At 44.0% G+C, this 14923-nt stretch overlaps 1 protein-coding gene across 2 annotated transcripts; it reads right to left on the reverse strand.

Moving 5' to 3' along the window:
- Nucleotides 1-352: 352 nt before the first annotated feature.
- Sgf29 (SAGA-associated factor 29) lies at nucleotides 353-3236 on the reverse strand. Of its 2 annotated transcripts, none has more exons than XM_078192043.1 (2): nucleotides 3159-3236; nucleotides 353-1400 (listed from the first exon to the last, which is right to left on the reverse strand). In XM_078192043.1, the coding sequence occupies exon 2, from the start codon at nucleotides 1327-1329 to the stop codon at nucleotides 448-450; it is 882 nt and encodes a 293-aa protein (XP_078048169.1). In that variant the 5' UTR covers nucleotides 1330-1400; nucleotides 3159-3236; the 3' UTR covers nucleotides 353-447. The 2 variants fall into 2 exon arrangements, with proteins under 2 accessions (XP_078048169.1, XP_078048170.1); XM_078192044.1 differs by having other exon boundaries at nucleotides 3094-3212.
- Nucleotides 3237-14923: the final 11687 nt, after the last annotated feature.

A 14923-nucleotide genomic window follows, 5' to 3' on the forward strand; every position in this document is an offset into this window, starting at 1 on the left:
AACGACAAACCAGCTTTTTCGGTTCGTTCTATATTATAGAATTTGTTCGATATACAGCGACAAACATAAAATAACATCATTCAACATCAATTTCCGGTTATAATAGTTAAATCAATAATTAACCAAACAGTCACCGCGATGCACCAAATGGTGAAAGGGTTAAAAACCTATTATTTTCTTTCATCCCAATACCTGACATAACCCTCCACCAGACTTGACAGAATGAAGTAAACCGAAAGGGTTAGCTGCATAAAAACCTATTCTTCTCTTTGCTTTTAAAAATAAACAGAATTCTTGATGAAAACTAACAAAATGTAGTAAATAAAATGGGGGACCTATAAAGATATATTCGTTGGCATTAAAATGTACTTTATTTCGACAAACATCCGTGGTATAAAAAGCGAAAGGTACTACCAGTAACATGCGCGTGCAATACAGTCCCAGTTTTCAGCACTGGCTCTTGTTCTTCTTGCTCTCCTTGATAGAGATCACGTAACGTTGAGCGACGTTCAACGGCGGCGAGTATCCGTCCGCGTACGTCGCGTCCTCGAAGAGCACCTCGTACTCTTCGGTAGCGGTGGTCGGCAACTGGTTGACCACCGCCTTGTAGAAGCAGGTCGTCTGAGGGTACAGCGCCATCACGATGGACCCCTTCGGGAACAACGCGTGAGGATCAGTTTCGGGATTAGCGCGCATCAACGGCAGCGGGACGACCCTCCTCCTGGACAATGTATGCCTGTCCTTCTGCTCCTCGTCGATATCGTCCACCTCGTATTTATTCGTCGTCGGATTGAACTGCACCACCTCCGCCAGGATCCAGTTCTCCTCTTCTTCGGAGCCTTTGACAAGGGCCGCCACCATGTCGCCCATCTTCGCAATGTAAGTCAGCTCCGCGGGGATGGCGCCGCACAGGGGCGGCGGCTTAGCGCCGGGCGCCTTCCCGACGTAGAGCGGCAGGGTCTGCGCGGTGCTCGACAGCATCTTCATCAGCGCGCCCCGTCGAATCGTCTCCTTGTTGCCGGCATTGCGCGCCTGGATCCGACGCTCGTTTCTGATCGCGCGGATCTCGTTGATCTTGCCGAGCGCCTTTCGTAAAATTTCTTCTTCTTGCTGGGCATCGCCGACCGCCGCGCTGTACAGGTTCTTTAGCTTTTGTTGGTAGTAGGGCGACACCTTGTCCTCCGGCGTCACTTTGTCGTACGTCTTGATGATGTTGTTCAGGTTGTGCTCCGAGCGGACACGCTGCGACTCGATCTCGTGCACGAGGTGGTACAGGTTCTTCAGCCGCTCCTGGATCTGGCTCGCGGCCGCGTCCGCCGTGAACGGCATCTTCCAGGCGATGTCTCGTCGGGCTGGATGATGGCTGTCTTCCTTATGGGCTCATCACTTGGCCAGCGTTTCTAGGAAGAGAAATCGTCGTGATTTTAGATTCATGGACGATTCTTTTTTTGGGGGGTGTAGAATATTAGCTATTTATCATATTCTATTCTATAGATGTAAAATAGAAATTTATAGTACTACAGTAAAGTAATTATATTTAATTGTTGATGAGTTGAACAAATCAAATCAATACTTCTAAAAATAGAAAATAAATACCGAAATAAAATATTTATTAAAAAATAATAAAGTTTTTAATTAACTTTGTGTTTTCGACCCTATAATGCCTCTATGGGGTTTTCGACGACCCCATTACCAGCAAACTCCCATAAATTCTCTACAAACATACAAATAAATACTAAAACTCCTTCTAAAAATCTAATAAACCTTTCTAACTCCTATTATTCTCCATATTTCATATTTTAAAAATAATAAACAATATAATACAACAAATAACAATAGCAATAAATACTAAGATTTTGTTTCGAGTCGCTCGCAACCCCATGACGTGACTTATGTCAAGAAATGGAAGAGGGTTGTTTTAGGGTTGTGTCTGCAATGAGGTTATATCATGGCTGTGTAGAGGTTATGTAAATTAGGTTCTCCCTTGCTACGATAAAATGGATAGGATGCTTTAGGTATAGTTCATACATACTGGGCGCTAGAATTTATATTTATTTAAATATTTCTATGACTAAAGATGTACCCTAAATACGTAGTAAAGTCTCGTTTATGGAGATATTTTAGATAACCGAGGGGTTCGGATAACAGAATGAGCTTCCATAAACTCAACCTTATTTATTCAGTTCATACAATAAACCATTGTTTAGTTAATTAAGATCCATTTCTATCTTCAAAATTTATAATTCTATTTAATTTAAATAATAATATATGAGAAAAAAATTATTTAATTTATATAACAATATATAACAACAGAATTATTCAATTCATATAACAATATATAACAACAAAATGATCAATGCTACAGGTAAAAAACGCGTTCGAACTCAGTGCAAATAATAAAAGTATACTTCGAGTCCGAATAACGCCAATACCCTCCGTACAATAAACTATCACGTAAACAACATTTCCTCCTTTACTTTATTCAAAATAAAAACCTAAAAGAATACCTTAAGAATCATAAAAAAGGTATAAAATTCTCAAAAACTTAAGTCCACGAACAATTATGCAATTATTTATTTACATACATTACACTAATTATAAATTAAAAATAACTGCATCGCTAGATATCTGATTCATCCATAAACCTTAAATAAATCTTCAAATGTATCTAAATACATAAATAATTCGATGTACGAATATTCATAAAGCTGCTCGACCACAGAGGTTATGGTGGTCGAAAGAAAAACTAAAAAAAAAAATCTCGAACAATATTGGATTCGAACTCGTGAACCTAGTGTTTCTAGTACTCGAACGTAACACGCTACGCCGTTAGCAACATCGCAGTAAAGTTGTCCAAACTCTGTTAATATAGAATCTCACGTATAAAGTCGTGTTACAATACAGCCGTTCGTACTAATCCCTAAACAAAGAGTACACGCGATCACAGTCGCGAGAACAAAAACCGAGCGATCTGCTACGCGAGCGAGCGTCACGAAGAACCGACCGGTCTCGCAGCGGCCTCTGAATCGATAGAATCGTGCTGTCGCGGTTACGAGGCGTGCCGAAAGTCGCATCGGAGATAACGGAACATACCTCGTTCAGTGCGAAACGAAACCGGGCCGCGGTTTCGTCGACGATTGACCATCGAATATGCTCACCTTTCTAACACGAAGTTACGGGCGGCACTAAACCATCTCGACGTCTCGCGATCGACTGTGCACGCGATTCTGCGCCATACTGCTTGGCCCCCCACTCGGGCGTCGCGAAGCCAGACCGCGTCAAGGCGGTGCTGCCACCTGCCGGCAAACGCTCCAACCAATCCAGCCGCGATAGTTTTGTCCGTCCCGGTGCGAGCACCTCGACTCTTTAACCCTTTGACTGCGGCGCATTCTCCGGGAAGAACCGTGGAATAAATTGAAGACGTCCAGCCTTTAGTTTGTACTCAGTCGTTTTATGGATTGTTAATTTAATTGGTAATTGGTTATTTAGCGGGAAACGTTGGGAAATTGGCGTTTAGTTTTGCTTTTTGTGTAGAGATGTGGAAGGTTGATGTTAATATGATTTAATATGACTTTAATATAGTTAATATGATTTAAAATGACTTTAATATAGTTAATATGATTTAAAATGACTTTAATATAGTTAATATGATTTTAAATGACTTTAATATAGTCAATATGATTTAATATGTCTTTAATTTAATTAATATGATTTAATATGACTTTAATATGATTAATATATAATAATATAATATGATTTTAATACGATTTTAAAATGATTTAATATTATCAATATGTCGAAACTAATGCATCGACACTTAATTTATTAAACTTAACTCTTTTGTTACTTCAAATTATTATTATATATTTCAGCTACAATTACATACAATCCGCAGTGCAATAATAATATTTTAAATTAAATTTAATAAGGACTGTCTGCTTTGAGATTTATTAAAACTGACATTATATATTTGATTCGAATTTAATCTTTTATATTTTGATATTAATGAATAGAATTCTCTGCGATGTTTCATAAATATTAAATTCTTCCGTTTCAAGCTGTAAACGTTCATTCTTACATTTTAAATGTAAATGTATATAAAACCGTCCACTTTGAAATTGCTTAAAAGGAGCGTCATTATAAATGGAAAATCTTTCGATTTCTTAATGAATAAAGTCCTCCGCGATGTTTAATTAATTGGAACTTTTAGCATAGCAATCTTTTCCAGCATATTTTTGTGCTGCGAATTTATACAAAGCTTGCCGGGGTTTTTGACGGATTTTAATAAATAACTGTTGGAGAAAGAATATTTATATTCATTTCATGCGATCTTTTACCGTAGATTTATATTGAAGTTTCGGAGATTATTAACAGAAATTAATAAGTAGCTGTTAAGAAAAGAAAATTTATCTTTATTTCATGCAATCTTTTATACTATAAATTTATATAGAATTTTCAATGATTGTTAACAATATCTTTTATCCTTTAAACGTAGTTACAATTTCTATTTTACAACCGTATTATTAACTATCATATCAAACAATACAAAATCATAAAACATTGCAAAAGACGATAAAAATTCTAAACAACGCAGTCAACGACAACTTTTAGCTCGTCGCAACGCATAGCAAAAAAAGAGTGACACTCCTCCCAGCCAGTCGCCAAAAAAGCGCGAAGACGAAACCTAACAATGCCTTGTGTCGCTTTGAAGTCGAAACACCGGCCGAGAAATTGCAATATTTTTGCATATTTCACGTAGACGCCCCGCTTTGAGCACCGTTCTACGCCCGCGCCCATCTACTTCTCCACAGAGGGGTTGGTCCGTTTCAAGAGAGCAGTAGCGCGAGTTCTCTGACGGCGTCGAATGATAAGTTGCTGCAATAATCTGCTCACGGTTCACGCTGCCGAAGGAACACTTTAAACATCGGCTGCAAAAAAGAAACGTATTACCATCCGTCACCAACGAACGAAGAAAACATTGGTCGCGCCCCTTCGTCGCCAAAAATATTAACCGCATAGCGAGCCGCGACGAGACGACGTAAAATTCGTGCACCGAACGAAGTCTAGAACGGAAGCTTCTATAGGAAGCGACGCTTCCTGGACAAATACAGCTTCACCGAACCATCCTTAATAAACCATCCTTAACAAACCAACCTTAATAAACCATTTCCACTGATCGAACAGTCCGGGCGATGCGTACCGGTGAAACAAAAAATAAAATACGGTCGGTGCGCTTTGCTCTTCGGCCGACCATGGTAATGAACGGAATCACGATTGGACGGGGGTCGAAGGCAACGGACCGCTCTCGCGCGGTGTAATCCAGCGCTGCGGCGCGGCGCGGCGCGGCGCGGAGATGTCGATAGCCGGCGCGAAGAATAATCAATTCGTTGGTAAATTACACGGCACGGACACCCGTGGCTGCGGCGACTCGGTATAAATCACCGAGCGCGCGGAAAAGCTCTCTATCGTTCTTGTTAGGTGCCGGATGATGTACCGCCTCACCTCGGGTCCGATCGTACATCAGAGGTGCCGTGCATCATCGCCCTAACAGCCGTGCGCGGGGTCCTGTGTACGCCGCGCGCCGCATCGCTGCGCATCGCGGCGAAACGCGCGAACCGGGCACCGATAGTCGACGCGAAATGCCGTAACGCGACCCGCCGGCCGCGAACAAGGACGGAGAGAGGGAGAGAGGGAGAGAGGGAGAGAGAGAAAGACAGATAAAGAGAAAAAGAGAGAAAATGAGAGGCGGAGAGAGAGAGAGATAAAGAGAGAATAGGAGAGGCAGAGAGAAATAGAGAAAGAGACAGAGGATAGAGAGAGACATATAGAGAAAGAGAAATAGAGAGAGGGGGAGGGGGGGATAGAGAATCCCATGGACGCGGTGAAGCATCGCCGGGCAGGACCGCGTTCCACCGTGCACGCACCATAAACGTACATAAGCGCGAACCGGGGCCCCGGGTTCTTACGAACCCTCTGACCTATTCGCAATGAGATGCGTGTCACGCGTGCCACCGGCGCGTACGTGGCCCCCGGTCGCGCACACGCGAGCACCGGGGAAATCGCTGGCCGATTCAACCTGTTCGACGGTTCCCAAGCGGCCGGTCGGCCGGGCACCGCGCGCGCGAACAATGCGCCGCCGGTTTCGATATATGCGCGCGGATCGCCGGGATTCTTATTTCAGGAAAGTTCAGCTTTCCGGGAGGGAACAACGCCGGCGCGGCGGCGGGTTCGTTGGACGCGGAATCGTCTGCGCTCGGCCGGGCATCGATAATGGGCGTTTTATATGGGCGTTGATATTCGTTGGTTTTCGTTGATTTTCATAAAGAGACGGTGTCTAGTTAATATAATATAGTCGATGTGTTTTAGTTAATTATGTAACACTCATCCAATTTGTATATATTTTTACTATTTTCAATGTTGGAATATATGTAACAATTTAAATTTTAGGGAGACTAGAATATGTTATGTATACTATAGGATATACTATGCTATACTACGCTATACTGTACCATACTACTCTACAGTATGCTATACTATACTATACTACTTTACAATATGCTATACTATACTATACTATAGAATACGCTGCATACAGTATAGGATATAACAATAATTTTGAAAGTTGAAACAAAGCTAAAATAATTTCGTCCACGGCTCGCCAGACCACCATAACCACATGGTGGACACGCCGCGTGCTGCATTCGTTCGGACTTTCTGTTAGTTGGCGGTGTCGTTTGATTAGTTTCGAGCCGGTCCCAGGATAATTGTACACAAAGTACATATATGTATCTGGTATTCACAACTATGTCCGCAATATCGTACGGAGTTCTACTGAATCGATTTATTTGAACTTTCCGACACCTGAATCGCCACGAATCTATTATTATTAATCTATGAAATTATTTATATTACTATAACATGACAACTTCGTACATTTAATTATTATACATTCTTTTTAAATTTATCATGAAGACCCGGAAATTGTTTAAGAATTATTCAAAAGTTATATTAGGATTAATCACAATCGAACAAATTATACATACTAATATAATAACTGCGTCTATTTAATACTAAACCTACCAAGCCCCGAAAAGGGCTGGCCTTAAAAAGCACACAGCATATATTGCTTCATAACAATAAAAAAAGCTGTCTTTATCTAAACCTCTCACCATTTTTATTATAATACTTACATTTTGACGACTTTTAATCCCATCCGTTTCTAAGAGAAAACCCTGTATAATATAAACAATTTAAAAGTAAAAGACGTGAGTGAATGCGCGCCTTTGAAATCGCAAACCGAGGCGAACGTAGAAAACTAAGCGGCAACGATCTCCATCGCATTAAAAATACAAGAATCGGGCGGGCAGATGTGTTTAACTCTCGTCGCAAAACGATCCTCTGTAATCGACGCGGAGAGAGAGAGAGAGAGTGCAACCCGGGCGTCGGTCGATATACGCGCTGTATACTCCAGATGAATATCGCGGAGCAGACAGACCGGCGAACGTGAATGGCATTGTATACGCGGCGCCTCCAACCCCCGCCGGGAAGGGTGGGGGCACCCGACATCTCCTTACGCCTCGTTAGACGCCTTGTTTCGCGCCTCGCAAAACCCGCGTACGAGAGTATATACGTAATATCGCGGATTGTGACCGCCTAAGCTCGTCGCCTTCCATAATACGTTTTAATGGCCCATTCTGGCGGGGAACCCGGCTGCCGCCGCGCGAAAAGGATTTGATTTCTCGCGAAGCGGCGCGACGGGGTCCTGCGACGCCCGCTTCAACGACGAAAATCGAGACCCGTGGATTTTCGATGAAGCGATCTCCGACGAATCGCTTTTCATTCTTTCGACCCCTCGTCGCGACGCGTTGATATTAACCCTTTTGGGGAACGATTAGGCGAATTTTGCAGGTGTTGAGTGGCTTGTGTATAAATTGTTTTAGTTTGTATATAATGGAAATATAATTTATATAGAATTATATGAAATTATACACAATTATATAATATATATACATAGATATAATTATCTTAAATTGTATATAATAGAAATATAATTTATACACGATTATATGTTATTATATACAATTTTACAACTTATATACGGTTATGTGCAACTATAAATTGACAAAAGGTGAAACAGTTGCTACGAGTCGCAAGAATCAAGAATTAACCCTTTATAACGACGCAGCACTAAATTTATTTTAATGAAATATGAAATCATTTTTAATATTGTTTATCAATATTATTTAGCTTTAAAAAATTGTTAAATAGTAGAGTTGTTAATACAAGACACTAGAATCAATTTTACACGCCTAAAATTGCCCTTTGTTAAATAAAATAAGAATATTCCGAGCCAGAAAAAATTATCTCAAATTTACAGTTAAAACATCTTCAACCATAAAGGGTTAACCAATGGGAGATCTAACAAACCGTTCGCGATGCGATGCGTATTCATTGAAATGTCGCGCGGTACGGCCGGTGGTCCGCCCATTAGAACAATATTTTATGCCTAATTGATGCAAAGTAAGACCGTAAGAACGTCCGCCGATTTGAATTGTTAATGCCGTGCCGTAGCGCGAGCGCGCGCACGGCCCATCGATGTCTAATTATCATGTACACCGCGATTCAATGGCATTACACTGGCGGAACCTATGAATCATATTACGCCGGGACAAATGAATTTCACAGTATTATATGCAAAACCATACATACGGGGGCCACGCTACGCTCTCGCAGGCTGTTATCGCGGCGGATTTTCCAAGGAATGGGTTCCCGCGGGCCCGTCAATAATTATCCTGCCACCGCGCGGCGATAAATCAAACGGTTGGAAACGAAAATGACAGGGGCGATGGTCGTTGATAATACACGTGTATCTACGAATGTATGCTAATTGCGCGCGTCGCGGAGATGAATGTATATATACGATGTATTAATACGTGTCACTGGGTGGTGATGGTGAAAATATTCCGCGTACGCTATAATACCGAGCCAGGGTATAGCCTCCGTGGACTAGCTATCCTTGGACAGAGTTTCGTAGGATATTCGTAGAGGTTAGGTGTGGAGTAACGAACACCGCGAGGTTAGGCAGAAGACTGACTTTATTCGTTTTTTTTTTGTCTTTTTAAATTATTAACCCTTTCGGTGCGAGCACTCTGTCCGCCATGACAGTCTCGCTGTATAAGAAAATATTTCCTAAGCGTTAATGAAAAACTGTGCTTAATAAAACGACATTTTTGAACAAAAGTGTTGCTTGTAACTTAAGAGATATTCAGAGGTACTTATATAAAATATTAAGATTTATTTATACAAAATTCTGTTATTTATACCGGTCATCGCACGTGCGCCGGATATATCCGAGTGGTGTTGCCAGGGCGCGTCAGAATCGCCTTGAAGCTGCGACGCTTTCGCGAACGAGACGAATAAGACGCGTTGTTAGGTTATGTCACGTACGACGAGCCGAGGCGAGGAGCGCTCCGCGGAATTCAGTCGATGCGCGCTTCACGGGTTTGCGCAACCGTTCTTCGCCTCTTTTGCGCTCTTAGACAGTAGTTTGTGTTGCAATAAACATTGCGTCTAAGCTGACGCTGCGGGAAACGAACACACTAAATTTCGCGGATCTGCGATTGTTGCCAGCGCCCTCCTCTCTATCGTGGAACGGGACTCGCCTCGCGGATTATACACGGATGCCATTTAATTTCGCATGGGAACACGGTTGAGCTAGAAAAAAAAGGAAGCTATTTGTTGGAGGAAAGTCAATGGTTGCGTGGAACAAATTGGCCGGACGTTTGCCGGTCTAATCATTTTCATTAGTATGTAGTGTGGAATTAAAAGCTTCCACGCTACATCCTTGAGGACGCGGCGTTGTTTTCGTCAGACGTTCTTAATTTAGGAGTAGGTATTTCGTAATAAACGAGGTTGTGTTTTTGGTATGGTGTAGGGAAATATTATAATATTGTAATAGGTTCGATTGCAATGAGGATCGGTGATTTTTGTGAAATTTGTTAGTTTTTGAGAAGCTGTAATTTTGTTAGAGGTTGTTACAAAATTATGTATTTTTAGTTAAATTGAAGCTTGGAATTTCTATTTTACGATACTATATTATAATTGTTGATGTCATGCATATCCGCAAGCGCCACAAATCTGTGACTAGATTGGTGATACAGAAAAGAGTAAAACTTAACGCCCTCTATAATTGGTTATTACATCACATTAATAACTTATTATATTAATACACTAACCTATAATATTAATACCATATATTGTATTACATAATATAATACTACATACACCTATTCTATAATATTAACCCACTATATTAATAAAACAGCTCAATCCACAAATTTCTAGCACTAAATACTGCATTGTTCTTAAATTCTTAATTTCTATCCCAACCTACCATACGCAAAAACCAAAGCAGAAAGCACAGAGCGTCTCGTCGCTCGTCGCATCAGGCGATCGAACGGCAACGTCGGCCCCGCAGACCCGACTCCGCCGAAACGTCTGCGTTCCGCGACAGAACGACCTGTTGCAGCGGCGCGTTAATCCCGGCCGGGGTCGTTCGGCCGCCGTATGAAACACTGATTGAAACAAATCCGCGCGCGAATGGAAATGTCAAACGCAGCCTAGCGCCCGCCTGTCTGTCCTGTCCTGTCTGTCTGTCTGTCGGCAGCAGCGAGCATAGACCCAGCTATGCACAGCAGGAAGAACGAAATCGCGCGGCGCGGCGAAGCCGGCTCGTAAATCTGGCACGGTCGTCGTCCCGATCGGTGGAATCGACGCTCGGCGTCGTGACCGGCCCGTGTTCTCTCTTTTGTTTCGCGGATCGGGATCGTTTGTCAAACACACGGGCGCGAGTGCCGAGAAGCTTTCCGCGGCGCGCTACGTGTAAAAGGTCAGAAAATTAGCATTCGAGGCGGCACGATTCCTCCCTCCGCCTCTTCTCGTTATCGCCGATCTAGCGAAACGGATTTTGCGCTAGAAAACACGAAACCGTTCGGTAGAACGGAATTAATTTCGGTAGAATTAATAACGTCGGCGCGTCGACACGGTTCCGCTAGCAACGTTCACAGTCGAACACCGTTCGTTCCGCGGAATATTAAGAAGTCACTGTGGAAAATTGAATCGGCAAGAGAGGGATCCGGGGAGCCGGCCTGCACCGCGGGGCCGCCGACTGTTTTTCTACGGAACCCCGCGCGCGCGATTATCGCGTCTTTCATCTGGGTATAGATGCTAGGGGAAACGGACGCGTGGTATATCTGGAATAAGTCGGCGCGCGAAAGGCTTGTCCGCGTGCTGTCTCGGCGAGCGAGCAAATTACCATTCGCGATATCGGGCCGCATTATCGGCCCCGGACGGAATATCTCACTCGAGGAACGGCGCGGTTCGTTGCGCAACGGAGGCGCGATAGGAACGCGCGTTGCTTTGGGACGCTTTGAGGCGCTGCGCGACGATTTACGATGATTTAAGAGGCTTTAAGAGGATTTGAGATGATTTGAGACGCTTTGAGACGATTTATAATGCATTGCAACGCTTTGCGAGCCTTTGAGATGATTTGAGCCACTTTGAGAGGCTTTTGAAACGCTTTGATAATGCTTTACGATGACTTCAGACGCTTTGTAACGCTTTGCGAAGATTTGCACCGCTTCGAGACGCTTTCCAAAGCTTTGCAATGCTTTGAGTCGCTTTGCACTGATTTTCGCAGTTTTGCGCCGTTTTGCACCGCTTCGCAACGCAATATACAGCGCCGAGCGGATTTATTCTTTTTCCCCGAATAGAACAGTTCACCGCTCCGACTCGCTTGGCATTGAATCCGGGGCAGTTTCGCGCGTAGCGATCCCATTTCTCTTCTATCGCGTTCGCACAGCCGGATTCCGAGGGATCGAGCGACAAGAATGAAATTAAACTGATTTTTCCGTGTCTCTCTCTCTTTCTCTCTCTCTCCTTCGCTCTCTCTCTCTCTCGTAGCGCGCACGGAGAGCCGGAGTTATCATAAACGTATCTCGACTTTCAGCCCTTTATCCGCGCCGTACCGTGTTCACCTCCGCGCCGGGCGCGAAGCGGGGTAGCACGTTCCAAATGAAATACATTTCCTTTCATGCAATCCGGCACACGTGCCTCGATAAGATAAAAGCCGGGGGGTTTATCATATCTCTGGGTAGCGCGGCAGCGGCGCGCGGGCCGATAGAAAAAGAGAAACGAGACGGGAGCCGTCTGCGACAAGGATTTTCCAGTATCCTTCCACGGCGCGACGTTTGATTTACGATAAGGTCCGACCGAAGGCGCGACTCTTATCCGTCAGAACCGAGAACCCCCACGAGGTTACTCGGCCCTTCTGCGAGCGACGCCAGAGTGGGGGCATTAGCACGATTGGGTGGATTTCGTTACGGCGTCGACGGTGCCGGATGGAAAAGTCCTGGGACGACGGTGTCCTTTGTCTCGGACGCGCGATTTTTTCATCGGCCACTTTGAGAGCGATGGAAGAGTATGCGTTTTTAAATGGGATATTTTATGGTTTCTTCATTTCTTTTAAAAATAAGATTGTCTACTATTTTTAAAAATGATAACATTAATTTTCACTCCTTATCTTAGATGACTACATATAAACTTGTACATGAAATCGTTAAACAAAATACGTAAAACGTTTCTACACAAATTACAATTATTTATTTACACAAAAAGTATCCTATAACAAACAAATCTATAAAAGACACGAAGCTGAATTTTCAACCCCACTTACTATACATATTGTACACATACTGTACACAGAAGAATTGTAACAATTTATACTTAAACCATAAGCAAAAAAGAAGGAAGATAAATTAAATATTCGCATCATCGATAAACAATTAAGAAACCATGTACGATCACCAAAATCACCGACTTCGAAATTGATTTCCTCCCCACGCTCACTTCGAGGTTAGGTTCCTCCTTGTCGCGACCGCAGCGGGGCCACGTATTTACACAAGGGAATTTCTGCGAAGGGCATTATCGAATTTCCACGGTAGCCATCGCGTCGGCTCTCGTTATTATTTCAGCAAACAGAAAGTCGGAGGGGGAAGGGTGGGGGAGGGTGGAGAGTGCAGGTGAGTCCGAGCGCGAAAACGCCAGTCTCGACAGCCGATACCGAAAACCGTCGCTTCGGCTTTCACCTTCGCAACGCGCGACTACCCTCTGCGTCAATCCTTTTCCGAGCTTATAAATATTATACTAATGTAATGAGGAGAGGGGAGGGAGAAAGGTATGGTTTGGGAGGGGGGGAGAAGGGGTGGTTTGGGAGGAAAGTCAGCTAGCCAAATGAGAATTCCAGACTTCAATTTACGCGGCTGCCCGACGCTTTACACTCCCCCCACCGCCCCCTTCTCATTTCTTTCGCTCACGTGTTCTCGCAACTCTCGCGCCCGCGCGATTATAACCTTTCCGGACAGTTCATTAAGGCCGTCCGAATCGTGCGGATTTTAATTTAATTCGCTGAATGGAGAGAGCGTGTCCGGGCGCGCGGCGCTCCTTGGACGGGCCGCGAAAACAAAACGCGGGAGCGCGTGACTTTCCCCGAACGCGATACATTAGGGGAAGGAGAGAGAGAGAGAGATTATTTCGGTCGAGACGGCGCGATTTAGCTCCATTTAAATAATTAAAGCGGCTGATGCCCGCCTCCCCTCCCCACGGCGTTCACGTACTCGGCAGATTGACGCCGGCCGCGGGGAAAGAAAAGAGCCCCCTCTCTCTCTCTCTCTCTCTCTCTCTCTCTCTCCTTTCTCTCTCACTCTGTACCACGAGGGAAAGATAAGCAAGAGAGGGAGAGAGAGGGAGGCGGCTCTTTTTCTCTCACTCTGTACCACGAGGGAAAGAAAAGCAAGAGAGAGAGAGTGAGAGAGAGAGAGAGAGGGAGAGAGGCGGCTCTCTCTTTCTGTACGTGTCCGTCCGAAACGTCCGTGGGCGGCGACAGGAGAAGAGGGTCGGAAAAGGTAGGGGGTGGAAGGGGTTGGCAAGGCTTGACAGGCTCGGTCTAGCGAAAGGTCGGCAAGTGTATTAATAATAAATGCAAACGGCTAACATCGATCTCCCTCTCTGTCTCTCTCTTTCTCCTAAACCCACGGATATATACGAACGCACACCCCCTTTCCGAAGGCAACGGCTCCTCGAACCGAGGAGAAGCTCGTCGACCGACCACCCTTTATTTAGTCGGTCGTTTCGCTTGCTTGCACAACGGCATCGCGGGCCTGTCTGTCGTTTACTATCGAGACACACCGGTGAAAGACGTCGAAGTACAAATTGCCACGACACCCTCCCCGCGCACCCCCGTAAGATCGAATGGTCTATCGTCGAAACGCGTGGCAAGATTTTGTCGTGGATTCCGGAGAGGATAATAATCGTATTGTTAGAAATTGCGTTGTAGTTATTGTAATGATAGTTGTATTTGTTATGTAGTAAATCGTACAGGTAAATTATTATTAATAATTTCTTTGTTCAGATATTCTGATTGAAGAAGTATTTTTCAAGAACTTAAATACATAATTAATACTATAGATCAGAGAGAGGATTTTAAATATCGAATTAAAAATAGCTCGCAGTGCAAAGATTTAAGAATCGTTTACAATAATAACATCGCATCAATTACACCAATTACACTCGTACCAACATCGTTTCAAAATCGATTACAACACCGCTTCCATGTTCCCACGTCCCGTGTACCGCAATAAAACTCCGCAACCGTTTGCCGGATCGTAGCAAACGAATTGTCAAATCCGAGCAAGAAATTTCGCCGGATCCGAAGGAAGCGGCATGTTCTACTTGGGGATCGGACGAAGCCACGTTGACAGGGTTCCTGCGGTTGGAATAGGATCGGCGGGTACGCGATAGTTTCGCAAGACCCCGGGACAGGCTACAAGGAGCTTGTATAACGAAAAACATGGAAACGCGCGGGGTA

The sequence above is a fragment of the Augochlora pura genome, chromosome 10, assembly GCF_028453695.1.
Source record: "Augochlora pura isolate Apur16 chromosome 10, APUR_v2.2.1, whole genome shotgun sequence".
NCBI lineage: Eukaryota > Metazoa > Arthropoda > Insecta > Hymenoptera > Halictidae > Augochlora > Augochlora pura.